General features: G+C 36.8%; 1 protein-coding gene across 1 annotated transcript in view; it reads right to left on the bottom strand.

The window, feature by feature from the left end:
- Positions 1-4,099: 4,099 nt before the first annotated feature.
- Positions 4,100-18,261, bottom strand: part of LOC123542979 (WD repeat-containing and planar cell polarity effector protein fritz homolog) — a 50,962-nt gene continuing 36,800 nt past the window's right edge. The window contains exons 19-25 of the mRNA XM_045329041.2: positions 17,018-17,141; positions 15,667-15,730; positions 9,899-9,989; positions 8,685-8,794; positions 8,175-8,377; positions 6,849-6,951; positions 4,100-5,547 (exon numbers count right to left, since the gene is read on the bottom strand). Coding sequence (XP_045184976.1) covers positions 5,503-5,547; positions 6,849-6,951; positions 8,175-8,377; positions 8,685-8,794; positions 9,899-9,989; positions 15,667-15,730; positions 17,018-17,141 — 740 coding nt within the window. The 3' untranslated portion in view covers positions 4,100-5,502. The remainder of the gene's footprint in view (positions 5,548-6,848; positions 6,952-8,174; positions 8,378-8,684; positions 8,795-9,898; positions 9,990-15,666; positions 15,731-17,017; positions 17,142-18,261) is intronic.

The raw sequence follows: 18,261 nt of genomic DNA, 5'->3' as shown, positions 1-18,261 counted from the left end.
AAGAGTCCTTCTCATCTGGTCAGCTTGAATCCATCCATGGGTTTGTAACGAAGGATGGCATAGAGGAGCAGATGTCAATGGTCTTCATCCTTATGTCCAGAAAGAGAACAGAGAATTAGGTGGATAATTGCGCTATGCACAAAGTGAAACTAACATTATGGACTGTGGGACCTGTACAGAGATGACCAGATAGGTACAAGCAAGCTTCTACAGGACTGCACCAGGGCATATGGCCCACAATGTGAAGACAGGGAAGAGGCGGAAGAGACAGCCTTAATAATAAGATTGTGTATGTGAGAGTGGTGCACAGGGCACCCCCATAAATTTTTGAGATACCTTTTTGATACCTTTTTAACTGGTTCCTGGTGCACTTGATGCCACCTTTAGTAATGAAAATAAAGAATTAATCGCTTACTATTTTATTCTTTATTTCCAGCCTGTCCATTCCAACATCTTGAGGGCTCGTCCGCGATTCCAAAATGGACACCACCAAAGATGCCAGGAGACAGGTAATCGAACTGAGAAGATAAGTGTACCAACTTAATTCAACATATTTGAATCAAATGACTAATATACGAAAAGAAATCTGTTACATTCAAATCAGAAAAAGACCATCGAGAGTATACTGATAAAATGATTACATCTATTCAAGAAGAAACTGACGATGACATAGGCAACTTCTTGCTTAAAGATTTTGTAATGATGGCTGCTGACACAGACAAGAATGCTTTAGTCAGAGGTGCCTAGTATGTTTCGAGAAGACTAAGATTTTCGGGACCATCACAGAATCAGGTGGTTCTGAGTTACATAAGTTTGAAACGCCAGATGTTGGCGGGTCATACTGACCAGGAAATAGCGGAGGGGGTGTTTAGAGCAATTAGACCATGTGCCCGTCTACAAAATTATTTAGAAGGGAAGGACAAACTTTCACCGGGTGAATTGAGGAAAGTACTTCAGTCACACTTTAAAGAACACACAGAAATCGAACTATACAAAAGTTATGTAACCTAACCTAAGGACTGAATGAAACCTAAGGAATCTGAATTCCTGATGCGGGCCCTCAACCTTAAACAAAGGGAGATTTCAGCCTCATCCCAAGAGGAAGAACTACCGTATGACGTGGCCCTTGTTGAAAGAATGTTTACCCATGCTCTAGCAACAGGGATTCGTGACAATATCTGTCATAGATTAAGACCTGTACTAAAACCATGTGTGGAAGACATCACAATGCTAAAAGAACTTAATGAAATTACGTTAAATGAACAAGAACATTGTGTCTATGTGAAATCTAAGGTAAAAGTATCTAGTATCAAGTCTGATGAAATAATAAAAACTCTGCAAGATAAATTTGTGAATCTTAAAGCTCAAGTTACACAACTACAAGCAAGGAACACTTCTACAGACACAAGAAAAAGGAATTTAGAAGTGTGCGAGAAGTGCGAAGAATCAAAAGTAGAAAAGTGTAATCATCGTTTCAAATGTGGTTCCCAGGAACACTATGCACGTGGTTGTCGAGGCGATTTAAACGGGCAAGGGTCATTGGGACGGGGTATCCAATGACCAGTGAAACAGCGGATCCTAGAGACACCCCCAAAACATTGCAAATGAACACATTAATGAAATCAAAAACAAGATTAAAGAAACTGGAAACAATTCATCAAATGTTAACATCAAGGGAACAGTCTTAAGCTTACTATCCAAATCAAAGGAATAACTGACAAGCTTAGTTGGTAAAGAGTGTTTAGTTAATTATATGTTAAAACAATTAAAATTACAGTTCTTTTGGGATGCAGGAGCCCAAGTGTCTCTCCTATCATCTAACTCCTTCACATGTTACAAATAGAAACTAGAATATGCTTTTATAGAAAAGTGCATGTCTCCACCAATGCATAGTCGTATAGGCAAGAAGTCAATAGGGGACAGGAGCAAAAGTCAAAGTGACACAGATGGTTGGTCGCAATAGGGATCATCTAATTGGCATGTCCAATCATCCCACTAATTAATAGAGTGACCCCAAAATCAATAGGGGTCGTCTACTCTGCATGTCCAATCATCCTATGAAGTTTCAACATTCTGGGCCTAGTGGTTCTCAAGTTATGAATTGGAAACAGTTTTCCATGTTCAGGCCCCTGTGACCTTGACCTTTAACGGAGTGACCCCAAAAACTATAGGGGTAATCTACTCTGTAAGCCCTAACATCCTATGATCAAATGGTAAACTGAGTACAAATATTACAAGCGCAGAGAAAACAACGCCATCAAGAACAGTCCTATTGAAAACAAGTGAGAAGAACAAAAATGGACAGAAATATGATGATCTTGAAGAAATTAGTGATTGTGAACTGGAAGAGGAGTGTAAAAGTGAAAAATCTAAAAGTGAAAGCAGCTCATATTCAGATAGTTTGGATAGTTCGGAGTCCGACAGTGGAGGTCAGAAAAGAAAGAAAAAAATAGGTATCTCAACACTTCAGAAGAAAGCTAAAGTGTCAAAAGTGATAAGTAGTGATAAAAGTTCTTGGGAAGATGAGAACATTGGAGCAAGAAACAAATGAAAACCCAGTACAAAAAGAAAATACTCAAAAGCCCAGAACAGAAGGAAATTATACCAATTGAAAACAGTACAAAAGAAACTTACAGAAAACCAGAATCAAATACAGCATGATGTTAGTGATGATCTGCAGAGTCTCAGAGGGACAACATGACCGTGTCACTCTGAATATTGTAGGTACTCTTTGAGACAACAAGGACACTAAATAGCGAGTCGTTCCGTTTGTTAGCTAGATACTGTCAAGGTGAATCTGTTCATGGTCAGTATTTCGTTGACAGAGACCATGCCCATTTTATTCATATTCTGAATTATTTAAGGGATGGTGTAACAGACACTAGGACCTTACACAATGATGTCAGAAGCCTGCATGAACTCTTCTAGGAGGCAAAACTTTATTTACTGCCTTAACTCATGACAGCCGTTGCAACGAAAACAGAACAACTATCAGAGTATCCATAGGGCCTGCCTAGAATTTGTGCAGTGTATATATGTGTAGATACATCTATAAGCAGATGATCCTTAAATATGTTAAATAAGACTGTGTTTTGTTAACAGCATCAAATTACCTTCTACTTTACGAAATTTAGTCTTTCTTCATAACCAACTTTTGGGGACCAATTCCTATAAAGATGGGGGCATTGCAACGTTCTTGTCATGTTTATGTTTTTTAATAAGTATATTTTCAATAACTTTTTATATGAAATTTAAAAGAATATCCAGTCATATTTTGGTTTAAATCTTGGTAATACAATATGTATATGTAAACAGCAGACTCCCTCTCTTATCTTTATTACTGTAAAGGATATAGTTACCTGTATACTAAAAAGAGATTGTCCTGGCTGACCATTGGTCAGTTTCTATTAGATGATAGAAAAAGGTAAGAATTCAGATCTATCTCTTCATGCAAGCATTTATAAATAAATAAATAGTGTTCATTTTAACCTGTATTTTCATACAATTATATTTCTTAGAGGTAAACGTTTTAGGTTTTATTATTTTGGTTCTTGAATTTACAAAGGACCTAAATACTTGGCAGTGTTTATGCTGTTGTGAAAACATGGAGGTGTGTAATTTTCTTCATTAACCCGTTTGCTCAGGGTGTGGAAGTTTTACTACTTGGTGTATTGTTTAGGTCTGATAACCTGTGTATACATGATTACCATGGTGTTATGGGAGATAGTAAATTCAGTGATATTCATCTAAGTACTGAAAGGTTTAACAATTTAGTACTTTACTTGAAGTTGTGTTTCTTTAAGTGATAACAGGGGCCAAGTACTAAAAGTTTTAACAACATTAGTGATTTTCTGGAGTTGTGTTTCTGGAGGTGACTCAGTGTTAAAATGTGAATAATAATGTTTAACTTAACAGGAGTTAATTTTAGTGTTAAGACTTTGGTATTAATATTATAGAACTATTGGATTAATTCAACCAGCAGTGGATTTTTGGCATAGGAGATTATAATTTAAGAAACAAATTGTCGTATTGGTTGATGTGATCATGCTGTATATTTTGTAAATAACTGTATAATACAAATATATATATATATATATATATATATATATATATATATATATATATATATATATAAGAGAGTAAAATGTATATAAGAAATCTGACTTTGTATATTTTCCCCAAGATGATATCAAATACTAGTGACTAATTAAACGCTTGAGGCGACCTGTCCCAATATTATAGATTATATAAGCCTTCCTGCAGGTGCGCTTCAACACTTTTATGAGCTTGCTTTCGTTTTGCAGTAAATATTTTCAATTTTGTCAATTGATACACAATGTGAATCAATGAAAACCAGATTCCTGATAGAAAGAGGCATCCAAAGTAATGTTTTCTGAATTAAAAAGACCACCAAATAATCACACAGTTTGTGGTATTTTGTCGAATTAATGCATGTTTTCGGGTATATAGGGTCATTAAATTCATTTTTCTAAGTTAGGTTATTATGTAGGTTTTAAATCGGAATATTTTTTTTCTTTGCAAATAAAACCTTGGTACAATTCAACAGAATTTCTGTAAAGGGGGTGGGAATATGAGATTGCTATATTTCTGTAACTGGCTGTGAAAATTTCCTAACATTTCACATAGTATTGCAATCCTGTATTTGTATATAGATTTAATCAAGAGTGCCAGACTGTCGCAAAATATGCCCATCAAAATATTCAGTTACATAATTCAATGGCCATAATCCAAGATTGCACTTGACCAAGATATTATACCCATAAACATTGTCAGCAAGTTTGGTGTAGATCGGATGAAAATTATTCGACTTTAAGAGTGCGGCAAGGGTAAATTTGCAGTTTTTCGAGTAATTCAAGGGCCATAATCCTAGAGTGCCTGGGGCGATTTCGCTGGTTATCGAACCTGGCCGAGATATTATGCCCACAAACATTGTCAGCAAGTTTGGTGAAGATCGGATGAAAACTGTTCGACTTACAGGGCGGACATGCCTGTGGATACCAACCACCCGCCCATCACTGATGTTCACATAATACACCCCGCTCTTACAGAGACGGGGGTATAAAAATAGTATGATACAGATGGTCTAAAGACTAGTCCATTAAGATCCCTCTCCCTTAAATATCCCTGAACTATAAGCAAAGCACACTGACAGACTGTCCAAAAATGTCACTATTACCAAACAGGCTGAATTTTCTGAGGAATAATGTTATTAAAGCAAATTTAGGTGTTCATTATTCAACTTTGATGTCTAATACAACAAAACCTCAGACACATTCTCTGTGAAAAGTGCTCCCCTTCTTCCATCTAAGAACACATTCAAATAAATGCAAAGTATCTGTGTCCAGCACAATATGAAAGAACTGTATAAATTTCACAACTGGAATATGTCTGACATAAATAAATTCAGTATAAATGTCACAAATGGAATGTTTATATGGACGGAATTTATCACAGTTACATTATGTCTTATTCTTCCTATGATTAAACAACTCCAAAATGTATCACGTTTGCGGAGCTGCCATCCTCCTGAAAAATGAAATTAAACAAAAAATTTATAACTAGACTTTGTAACTGTCATTACACATTGATATTGTATTCTTCTACAGCTTGTTTAACATTTGATTGGGTTTCAAGTCATCAACAGTATTGGAGTTATGTAAAGGCAGTCAGTAAAACTAGAATCGCCACTATAACCAACTTGTTATCCACAAGTGTTTCGTTTGGTTCATACCACGACTGGAACAGGTCATATGGAGACTCTCCAGTTTTTGATGGTGGATGAAGGTTTTTCATATGGAAGAATTCCTAAACCAAAGACATTTGAGGTTTCGAACTCACAGTGGTGAATGACAATTGATTCAAAGTCAGTAACCTTTTCTTATTCAAAAGTAACTAATGTCCCTATACTGTGAAATCATTAATATTCGTGGGGGACTCATTTTCATGGATTTAAATGGTTGAGTCAATCCACGAAATTTAATCCCAACAAATAAGTAAAATTCCCATTCATTTTATGTTCAGAAGTTGAAATCCACGAATTTATATCCCCACGAAATTGCCGTTTTGACCAAAACCACAAAATTTCATTCCCACGAAATTAAATGATTTTACAGTACAGATAAGAAGTGGTAGTCGGACATATCATCAGGGAGAATACATGCTGCAGTCAGAGACTGAACTTGACCTCTCGAGATTTGGCTAAACAGACAGGCAATACATTATTCTTTTGAAAAGAGCTTCCAGTGTAGTTATTTCAAAATCAGGGTGGCAGTTTTCTGCAAGTGCCAGTGGATTAGGAGAAGTTGTTGTTAGATTTTTGCATTTTTAGCTCTGGCAGCAATTTTCAACAAAAACTGGAAGAAAAAGACTTGAATAATCTTGGTAAAGGGTCACTCAAGGAACATTTGGGTGACATATCTTGAAATCGGTCCATTAATTTCTGACAAGATGATTTTCTAAAGTTCACATTATATACATACTGGTAAAAGTGACATGCCCTCTGGCAGTTAAGAGAAAAAAAAACAAGAAATGTTTTAAACAATACTGAAAAAGTGAATTATTGTTCATTATTCAGCTCTTCATCCTGACAAAACATAATTAAATCATAAATCATAAATGATGAAATTCAAGACACTGGCAATCAGTTCAATATATATATCACTTTGCTGTACAACACCACTTACAATGGATTTGTTCACTGTATGTTTATAACAAACTCTGAATATAACAAACATATTTTGCTGGTCACAAGGGGAGTTCACTATCACTGGCATTTACTGTATATGAAACACGGTTAGGATGATGACCTGACATTGGCGTATTCATACCTGTTGTCCGTTACTTTGATTCCCAGTTCCACCTTCATTTAGAGCAGCTGTATAATCTCTTATAAAGTCGGAGTTTAGATCTATGCCATCAAAGTCTTGACTTCTGAAATGTATAAGGTCTAAATAATTTTTTCTGCTGAATCTATATACATCAACTATCTTTCAACACCTAGCATTTCAATGGCCAAACTTTCTGTTGTCTTATAAATGCACTTTACTGAAAATTGCCCAAGTTTGGAGCTTTAAAAACAAGTTGTTTACACAAATTATGTAAGAGTTTCAGATAGTTCTTCACAATTAAACCAAAGTGACAGTATAACCATTTTTCCATAAAAAATGAAATAATGCCTGGTAGTCACCGTATGAGTAGCATAATTTGTTGCTGCAGATCTACTATATCACATAATTATATCAAGTTTTAAACATGAAGCTCTACTGTTTTTCATTAGATAAGTTTTGATATAAAGAAATTCAAGGCAATATAAGGACTACAGATGACAGTTGGCGACTGGCAGAGTAAAATCCAAACAAAACCCCAGGTGAGAAACTTCAAATGCAAATTAACAATCTGAAAGACTGGAATTTGTTTACTGTCTAAGAATTGTTAATCACGAGAGAATAATTCAACATTATATAGTTGCAGTGTTGATGAAAATCTGCCCTTACAGAGGTGTCTGCACTTCAAAGATGTCATTAGAACAGGCGGAGTTACAGTAAAATTTATTTTTCAATCCTAATAAAACACAATTACTTTTTTGTTTCATTTTTGTTGGGTTCAGTTTGTTTTGTTTTGTTGGGTTCAATGTCGCACCAACACAGTTAAAGGTCATATGGCGACTTTCCAAATTTTATGGTGGAGGAAGACCCCAGGTGCCCATCTGTGAACTATTTCATCACAAGCGGGTATCTGGGTAGAACCACCAATCTTCCGTAAGCCAGCTGGATGGCTTCCTCCCACGAAGAATTCAATGTCCCGAGTGAGGCTTGAACCCACATCAGTCAGGGGCAAGAGATTTTAAGTCAAAGGCCTTAACCACCTAGCCACGTAGGCCCCTTTGTTGGGTCTTGAGTCACACCAATATAACATAGATCAGCTGGTGACTTTTCCAGCTTTTCGTAGAGGAAGATCATATGTGTCCCACCTGGCACCGTTTCAAGCATTGGCAATGCACATGGACTGAACCACCAACATTCTGTGAATTAGCTGGATGACTTCCTTACATAAATTTTACACTCCAAACATGGTTTTAACCCACATCAGTGAGGTGGAAAGTAACACAAAGTCAGAGAACTTAACAGCACACCCACTGATACCCCAACACTTACAATTGTTGATCACTATATTGTACCCTCCTCCTTCCCGACCTCTGACCTGGATGTGATGGCTGTGATGAACTATGGGATACATGTGAAGCACCATGGGATTGATCTAACTGACCAGATGAACTTTGCTGAAAGGTCAAAGGAGCTCTAGTGATCTGTGGCGACCTCTGATCCTGCTGCCAAGGATGTTGTCTTGATGCAGGAATCTAAAACATAATATAATCTATTTGAGTTTTTTCTGCTTTAGTGTTGCTTTATAGCTTATAAAGCCACTCTATCTTTAGAAAAAAACTGTAACAACTGTAACTGTTACTAAGTTATATGAGCCAGAGAAGGTATCAGTTTTTACATTAGGGAATCCTTCCAAAACCAGTGACTTCCTCACATGGAAGAATTTATATCAACTGTTGGGTTTTGAATAGTTGTATAGTAAATAGCAATCTACTTGAGACTTAAACCATTTAAAGACAAAAAATGTATGCAAACTATTATCAACATGTAACATGTATTTACATTTTCTCTATTCCTATTACCAGATCCAGTTCTCTGAAGATTAACTGAAGCACCATTATGTTGCTGGAAGAACGTTCCTTCCATCCCTGGTAACTCATCCTCAAAGCTGTCTGAAATTGAAAACCAATCCAATTATTTATCATCAGCATTCTTCTTATTATCTCCAAACTTTAAGACTTTAAATTACCAATTTTCTATGTTGTATTTCTGTTTTTATTGCATAAAGGAAATAAATTATTCAGCTTACGATGTAGCTTTGTAATGAAAATCTGCAGTTGAGTGATTACATATTTTTGTTACATATATTATTTTTGCATTCCTCTTTTGTGAATGTAGCTGGAATTAGCACATTTTCGTACTATTCCTGTCAGCCGGAGAATGTTTAAAATAGTTATAGATACATAATGAAATGAAAATGTTCAAATGTTGAATCTTAAAACTCCCAACCCAGAATTGTTATAAACTGCAACATTCCTGTGTTTATCTTAGAACTACTTCAAATTTTCTAAATTAGGAACCTAAAAGTGAACATAATTCTGTCTTGCCTGTCTGTCTAATAAGTACAGAATTTGTGTCTATGTTGGAAGGTGGAAGGGTGGGAGCTTTTCATGTGACTATACTGCGAAAGCAGTTTTCAACACAAACTTGAAAGGGAACTGGAATATATGTGCAGACCCAGTAAAAATACAACACCTTCCTCTAAACTTCATGGTGATCATTGACAAGATGTATAATGTTTCATTGGAAACCTTTGCATACATAAGTTGTTTTCTCCAAAATCTTAAGTACATAGCTCTGCAATGAATTTACCGCACAAGGAAAAAGTATGTCCTGCAAATCCACAATTAATAGTGATCTTCAGTATGAAGTTTTATTGTAAGTGTGGAAGAAGTCAGAGTACAACGTTTGTCCAATCATGCAAACAATTCTTAAAGAATCCATAAAAAAAAACTCTGCACTTCGTATTGATAACTTGTATGAAGTTTCCTTTGAACCTCTTTAAAAATGTAAAAGCAGTTTGCACAACAAACTGACCATCCATACGTGGCCAACAACCCACATTTTTGGGGGGTTTTAGGGGTGGGGATGCAGGGGTATACTAAATGTGCACTTGAAATAGGTACCTTGTATAGAGCAAACCTATTTGTGGATTGAGAGGCTCTCTCTCAAGTCTCATCATGACAATTATTGCCATTATCAACATACATACTTACCAAGAGATTCTGAATCTACTTGTTCCGCTTTTTTGCGAGCCACCTCTGCTAGGGCATTCTCTCCTTTGTCAAGTGCCATATAGTGAATATCCTGTATTGGGAAAACAACTGTATTTACAAATCAGTAATTGAACTTTAAATGCTAAAATTATTTTGAAGTCATTGGTTTACTGATATTAAAGGTACGAGTGCAAAGTTAAAGTTTGCAAATACATCATCAAATACTTCAATACAATAAACAAGGATATATTGAAAATGCGTCAAATCAGTGAAATATTAAAGTTGATAAAATCTGATCATTTCATGCTTTGTTACATTATCTACTGTCAATCAATAAGTACCCATAGGTGAGAGGCAAAACTAGTCAAGAACATATGTTAGCAACCATGGTGTCATTCAAATAAACCCTTGCAAATTATAGCTGGAATACAACCTTGTTCACATTCAACTCTGTGTATAGACTGTATTATTGGCATTTTACAAAGATTATTTTTATAACAGAAAAACTGACTTTATATCTACTGTAATTTTCAAAAGACTTGGTCACTGAAAATTTAGACTAATGATTATAATGACATAAACAAGTACAATACAGGCAACATTTGAAAATATAGAACTTTCCCCTGCCATAATATTAAATGATATAAAAGATTACTCCCAAAACACATTTAACACATGGGAAGTTTGAATCACTTCCCACTATCCAATTTATATACAAAACCTTGGCCAACAAGAGCTGTCAGTAAATTGACAGATGTTCTGAGGCATAATAATTACAGTAAGAAAATAGAGTACCTAGTCAGAGAATTCAGTTTGGTCATCACCGTGAACAAATGAGTGAAGCTTCAATCTAATTCCGATAGTTGTTAGTAAAATACCAGCTTATACAAGAGGGCCATGATGGCCCTATATCGCTCACCTGTTATCATTGCACTTCTTGTCCTCAGAAAAAATATCTAAGTCCAAAGGACAGGAACAATAAAGGGAAGAAATTTAACCAAAAAGACAAAAAAAATCTTAAAAGGTACAGATATGTCAAAATACACATAACAAGAGTGCCAGAATGTCACAATATACGCCCGTCACAGCAAATTTCTTTACTCTAGCACCTGTATTTGCAAATGGAATTTTAATTTTGTGGTTGTTTAGTAATCACTGTAAGTCACTTGTTTTTCTAAGTCCACAAAAAAACTCCTTACCAGGTAGAGATACCTTAAAATACACCTAAAATTTGAAAGTAACATCCATGTTGTACCACAGAAAAGTGGTCTTGTTTTTTCCCTACGGTCAATTATAAAAAAGTTACAATATAAGTTATTTATAGTAACAACTAAGGGAAGATAATCTTAAAAAAAAAAAAAAAAAAAAAAAAAAATTGTAAGTCCACACAAAAATCTTTACCAGGTAGAGATTAGTCAAAATACACCTCATAATTGGATGTAGCATGCATGTTGTACTACAGAAAAGTGGTCTCGATTTTTCCCTATGACTAGTAATGAAAAAGTTACAATATAAGCTATTTATAGTAACAACAAAGGGAAGTAATTCTAAAGAAGGGAATTGCGCATGACACTTCGTCTCATGATGGTGTATAATTGTGCCAAGTTACATCAAAATCCCTCCATGCATGAAGAAGAAATGCTTCTGACAAGGTTTTCATTCTTGTATCCTTTGACCTCTAAGTGTGACCTTGACCTTAGACCTAAGGACCTGGTTCTTGCGCAAGACACTCCGCCTTGTGGTGGTGAACATTTGTGCAAAGTTATATCAAAATCCCTCTATGCATGAAGAAGAAATGCTCCGGACAAGGTTTTCATTCTTGTATCCTTTGACCTCTAAGTGTGACCTTGACCTTAGACCTAGGGACCTGGTTCTTGCGCATGACACTCCGCCTCGTGGTGATGAACATTTGTGCCAAGTTATATCAAAATCCCTCCATGCGTGAAGAAGATATGCTCCGGACAAAGTTTTCTTTCTTGTATCCTTTGACCTCTAAGTATGACCTTGACCTTAGAGCTAGGGACCTGGTTCTTGCGCATGACACTTCGTCTCATGATGATGAACAATTGTGCCAAGATTCATCAAAATCCCTCCATGCATGAAGTAGATATGCTCCGGACAAAGTCGTTCTTGAATTTGACCTTTGACCTCTAAGTGTGACCTTGACTTTAGACCTAGGGACCTGGATTTTGCACATGACACTCCTTCTCATGATGGTGAACAACTGTGCCAAGTTTCATCAAAATCCCTTCATGCATGTAGAAGATATGCTCCGGACAAAGTCTGTGGACGCCGCCCACCCGCCCGCCCGCCCGCCCGCCCGCCAGGGGCGTTCCCATAATACGTCCCGTTTTTCAAATGGACGTATAAAAATTGGAGGTATCATCCATGTTGTACCACAGAAAAGTGGTCTCGGTTTTTCCCTACAGCCAATAATAAAAAAGTTACTAAAAATAAGCTATTTATAGTAATGTAAAAGGGAAGTAATTAAAAAGAAAATTATTGTAAGTGAACAAAAGAAGGATCTGCCATATAAATCTGTTGACATAAATGAAATTTTAGATCAGTATCTTCATTAGTTACGAAGATATACCCATTTTAATTTGAAATAAAGGGAGGTAATTTGACATAAAATCAGTCCATAGTTATCTACCCTGATTGGCTCAGTCCAACATATGACAATAATGAAATTTCAAATAAGTCCTATAAGTACTTACTGATATAAATCCATTTTGATTACAATCAGGGGAGGTAATCAGATATAAAATAACTCTGGAACCTACAATTGGATCTGATTTGTCAAGGAATCCAAGATTTATTGTTGTTGAAGATATTTTGGAAGTTTGTATCAAATAAAACCATAAATGAAGTCTCTATATGGCTGCAAAAGCCAAAATAGCCAATTTTGGACTTTTACGGGGCCATAACTCTGGAACCCATGATGGAATCTGGCCAGTTCAAGAAAAGAACCAAGATCTTGTGGTGATACAAGTTGTGTGCCAGTTTGGTTAAAATCAAATCATAAATGAAGCTGCTATTGTGTAGAAAAGGTCAAAATAGCTAATTCTGGCCCTAGCAGGGGCCATAACTCTGGAGCCCATTATGGGATCTGGCCGGTTCAACAAAGGAACTGAGATCTTATAGCGACACAAGTTTTGTGCAAGTTTGATTAAATTCAAATCATAAATGAAGCTGCTATTGTGCAGACAAGGTCAAAATAGCTAATTCTGGCCCTTCCAGGGGCCATAACTCTGGAACCCATAATGAGATCTGGCCAGTTCAACAAAGAAACTGAGATCTTATGGCGACACAAGTTTTGTGCAAGTTTGATTAAATTCAAGTCATAAATGAAGCTGCTATTGTGCAGACAAGGTCAAAATAGCTAATTCTGGCCCTTCCAGGGGCCATAACTCTGAGAACCATAAAGGAATCTCGCCAGTTCAAGAAAGGAACCAAGATCTTATAGTGATACAAGTTATGTGCAAGTCTGGTTAAAATAAAATCATAAATGAAGCTGCTATTGTGCAGACAAGGTCAAAATAGCTAATTCTGGCCCTTTCAGGGGCCATAACTCTGAAACCCATAATGGAATCTGGCCAGTTCAAGAAAGGAACCAAGATCTTATGGTGATACAAGTTGTGTGCCAGTTTGGTAAAAATCAAATCATAACTAGAAAATGCTTTTGTAAAAAAGCGCATGTCTCCCACAATGCAAAGTCCTATAGGCAAGAAGTCAATAGGGGTCAGCAGCGAAAGTCAAAGAGACACTGATGGTTGGCTGCAACAGGGATCATCTACTTGGCATGTCCAGTCATCCTGCTAAATTTCAACACTCTTGGCCTAGTGGTTCTCAAGTCACTGTCAGGCTCCTGTGACCTTGACCTTTGATCAAGTGACCTCAAAATAAATAGGGGTCATCTACTCTGCATGTCCAATCATCCTATTAAGTTTCAACATTGTAGGTCAAGTGGTTCTCAAGTTATTTCCAAAAAATGATTTTACATGAACAGGCCACTGTGACCTTGACCTTTAATAGACTGACCTCAAAATCAATAGGGGTCATCTACTCTGCATGTTCAATCATCCTATGAAGTTTCAACATTCTGGGTCAAGTGGTTCTCAAGTTATTGATCGGAACTGGTTATCAATGTTCAGGCCCCTGTGACCTTGACCTTTAATGGAGTGACCCCAAAAACAATAGGGGTCATTTACTCTGCATGAACAATCATCCTATGAAGTTTCAACATTCTGGGTCGAGAGGTTCTCAAGTTATTGATTGGAAATGGTTTTCCATGTTCAGGCGCCTGTGGCCTTGACCTTTAACAGAGTGACCCTAAAATCGTTAGGGGTCATCTATCCTGCATGACCAATCATCCTATGAAGTTTCATCATTCTGGGTCAAGTGGTTCTCAAGTTACTGACCGGAAATGATTTTCCACATTCTGGCCCCTGTGACCTTGACCTTTAACAGAGTGACCCCAAAATCGTTAGGTGTCATCTACTCTGCATGACCAATCATCCTATTAAGTTTCAACATTCTGGGTCAAGTGGTTCTCAAGTTACTGGTCGTAAATGGTTTTCAATGTTCAGGCCCCTGTGACCTTGACCTTTAATGGAGTGACCCCAAAATCGATAGGGGTCATCTACTTTGCATGTACAATCATCCTATGAAGTTTCAACATTCTGGGTCAAGTGGTTCTCTAGTTATTGATCAGAAATGATTTTCCATGTTCAGGCCCCTGTGTCCTTGACCTTTAATGGAGTGACCCCAAAATCAATACGGGTCAATTACTCTTTATGACCAGTCATCCTATGAAGTTTCAACATTCTGGGTCAAGTGGTTCTCTAGTTATTGATTGGAAATGATTTTCAATGTTCAGGCCCCTGTGACCTTGACCTTTGACGGAGTAACCCCAAAATCAATAGGGGTCATCTACTCTTCATGACCAATCATCCTATGAAGTTTCAACATTCGGGGTCAAGTGGTTCTCTAGTTATTGATCGGAAATGGTTTCCAATGTTCAGGCCCCTGTGACCTTGACCTTTGACGGAGTGACCCCAAAATCAACAGGGGTCATCTACTCTTCATGACCAATCATCCTATGAAGTTTCAACATTCTGGGTCAAGTGGTTGTCTAGTTATTGATCGGAAATGGTTTTCAATGTTCAGGCCCCTGTGACCTTGACCTTTGACCCCAAAAACAATAGGGGTCGTCTACTCCAGCAGCCCTACAACCGTATGAAGTCTGAAGGTTCTAGGTCAAATGGTTCTCCAGTTATTGCTCGGAAATGAAGTGTGACGTACGGACGGACTGACGGACAGGGCAAAAACAATATGTCTCCTGGGGGAGACATAAATAAAGCTGCTATTGTGCAGACAAGGTCAAAATAGCTATTTTTGGCCCTTTCAGGGGCCATAACTCTGGAACCCATAATGGGATCTGGCCAGTTCAAGAGAGGAACCAAGATCGTATGGTGATACAAGTTGTGTGCAAGTTTGGTTAAAATAAAATCATAAACGAAACCACTATCATGCAGACACGAAATTGTTGAAGCACACACGGACGGACGGACGCACAGACGACGGATGACGTTTGATCACAAAAGCTCACCTTGTCACTATGTGACAGGTGAGCTAATAAAAACACTAACCAGATCAAGATGTGGACAAATGGATGGGCGCAATAGCTTTAAATATCCTTTAAATGGTCAAACTAAATATCCTTGTCACAAACTTTTCCAGGTCTGTGTGAACCTTGTTGAACTTACCATGAACAAATCTCTTGCACCAATGTCAACTGCTAACAAATATGCTTTGTCAAATCTTGCATATCTGAAATCATATGTAAATATGTCTCAAATTTCTGCTTTCCGCAAAATTTAATAGTATTTGATGGGAATCTAGTGTATCTTTTTTTAAGTATTTTCTTTTTGTTTTACAGCAGTATTTCAGTTAAATACTGACCTTGAATGCTTCTACACTTTGTACCAATCAACCTTGTCATAAGCAATTTTAAATTTTCCAACCAAAATTCAAAACAAAAGCACCATCTGCAGGTGCCAATGCTCATCTATAAGTGCTTTACACTAAGCAATATGCTAGAAAAGAGTTGTGTCAGAATTATGGCCCTCAGTAATTGTATTTTCTTGGTTAGTTAAGTATTTTGGCCAAGAACCATAACTCTTGCCTTACCTATTTAACTAAACAATAATTGAAGGAATCTGGTACAGAGTCGCCCCAAGAAACAATTCTGTGAAATTACTTTGAAATCTAGACAGTAGTTTCAGAGGAGATTTTCAAAATTTTGCATATAGCCATACTGGGGTAAATAGCCCCACCCTCTGGCCGCCTTGTTTTTTAACAAAACAGAATGATTTGACTGAAATTGGTAAATGATCGCCCAAGGAAAACTGTTGTGATAATTTTTTAAAATCAACTCGGCAGTTTCGAAGCAAAAGATTTTCAAAGTTCTCATGAAGCGATTTACCTAGCCTTGACCCCTAGTGGCAATGTTTTTTTAACAAAAAGGAATGATCTGAACAAATTTTTGGGAGAGGGTCATTGCTGTTGAATTACTTTGAAATTTGGCCAGCAGTTTCTAAGTTTTCCAAATAGCCATAAAGGGAAAACTACATGTAGACCCTTGATGGCCTTGATTTTTAAAGAAAATAACATTTGAAGGGGGCCTCCGTGACTGAGTGGTTAAGGTCGCTGTCTTCATATCACTTGCCCCTCACTGATGCCGGTTCGGGCCTCACTCTGGGCATTGTATTCTTTATGTGAGGAACCCATCCAGCTAGCTTACAACAAAACAAAATTTAAAGGTATTTAGTCACCAGTCAACTAAGGAACAATTTTTGTGAAATTATTTTGATACTGGGCCAGCAGTTTATGAAGCTTTTAAAGTTTTCCATATCAATTTGTAGCCACGGACCACCCAAGGAACATTCCTGTGATGTTTGGTTGAAACTGGCTTGGTGGTTCAGAAGATATTCTTTTAAAAAATTATAAACAATGGATGAAAAGCATCCAAATATCCTCAAATCTCAACATGAACTCTTCATGCTCAGGCAAGTAAAAAGATATACAGCGAATGATAAAACTCTTGTAAAGCAATACCTCAGTAAATGATGAAAGAATCGTCGAGCCAATCTGCTGATAGGATCTCTATAATCCAGTATGGTCATCTCGGACAGTGGTCGTTTAGGAAGATAGAATGTACCCAAGGCTGTCTGAAGATGAACTGCAAAAAATGCGAGAACTACACATCATCAAGTTTAAACAATATTTACACACACTTGTATAATCATTACCTTGGATCATAATAAGGGGGCAAAATACAAATACACCAAGATTCAAGAGTTCTGAAAGAGGTAGAAGCAAGAATTCTTTTCTTATTTTAATGTCAAAGTAGTGGCTGTTAAAGCAGAAGAGTATATAAAAGACCACTATTAATTAAATTTATTTAAAAGTATGTTTTGGGAGAATGGGGATATGAGGGAAACTTAGAAGGGATAATAAACAAGAGGGCCAAGATGGCCCTAGGTCGCTCACCTAAGAAACACTCCATAACAGTGTAAAACATGTTTGACCTAGTGATTTCATGGAAACAAATATTCTGACAAATTTTCATTAAGATTGGACCAAAAAATTGGTCTCTTGCGATAAAACAAGCATTTTCTTAGATATGACCTAGCTTTTGACCCTAGATGACCCATGTTCAAACTCAACCTTGATTTTATCAAGGCAATCATTCTGACCAAAATTCATGAAGATCAACTGAAACATACAGCCTCTATCACATACAGAAGTTTTTTCTTTGATTTGACCAAGTGACCTAGTTTTTGATCTCAGATGACCCATATTCAAATTCGACCTAGATTTCATTAAGGCAATCAACCTGACCAAATTTCATAAAAATCAATTGAAAAAAACAGTCTCTATCGCATACACAAGATTTTTCTTTAATTTGACCTAGTGACCTAGTTTTTGATCTCAGATAACCCATATTCAAAATCGACCTAGATTTCATCAAGGCAATCACTCTGACCAAATTTCATGAAGATCAATTGAAAAATACATCCTCTATTGCATACACAATGTTTTTCTTCGATTTGACCTAGTGACCTAGTTTTTGATCCCAGATGACCCATTTTCGAACTCGGCCTAGATTTTATCAAGGTAATCACTCTAGCTAAATTTCATGAAGATCAGTTGAAAAATACAGCCTCTATTGCATACACAAGGTTTTTCTTTGATTTGACCTAGTGACCTAGTTTTTGACCCCAGATGACCCATTTTCGAACTTGGTCTAAGTTTCATCAAGGGCATCATTCTGACCAAAATTCATGAAGATCAATTGA

This window comes from Mercenaria mercenaria, chromosome 1, assembly GCF_021730395.1.
Source record: "Mercenaria mercenaria strain notata chromosome 1, MADL_Memer_1, whole genome shotgun sequence".
NCBI classification, from domain to species: Eukaryota; Metazoa; Mollusca; class Bivalvia; order Venerida; family Veneridae; genus Mercenaria; species Mercenaria mercenaria.
This window is presented reverse-complemented; position numbering and strand designations above follow the sequence as displayed.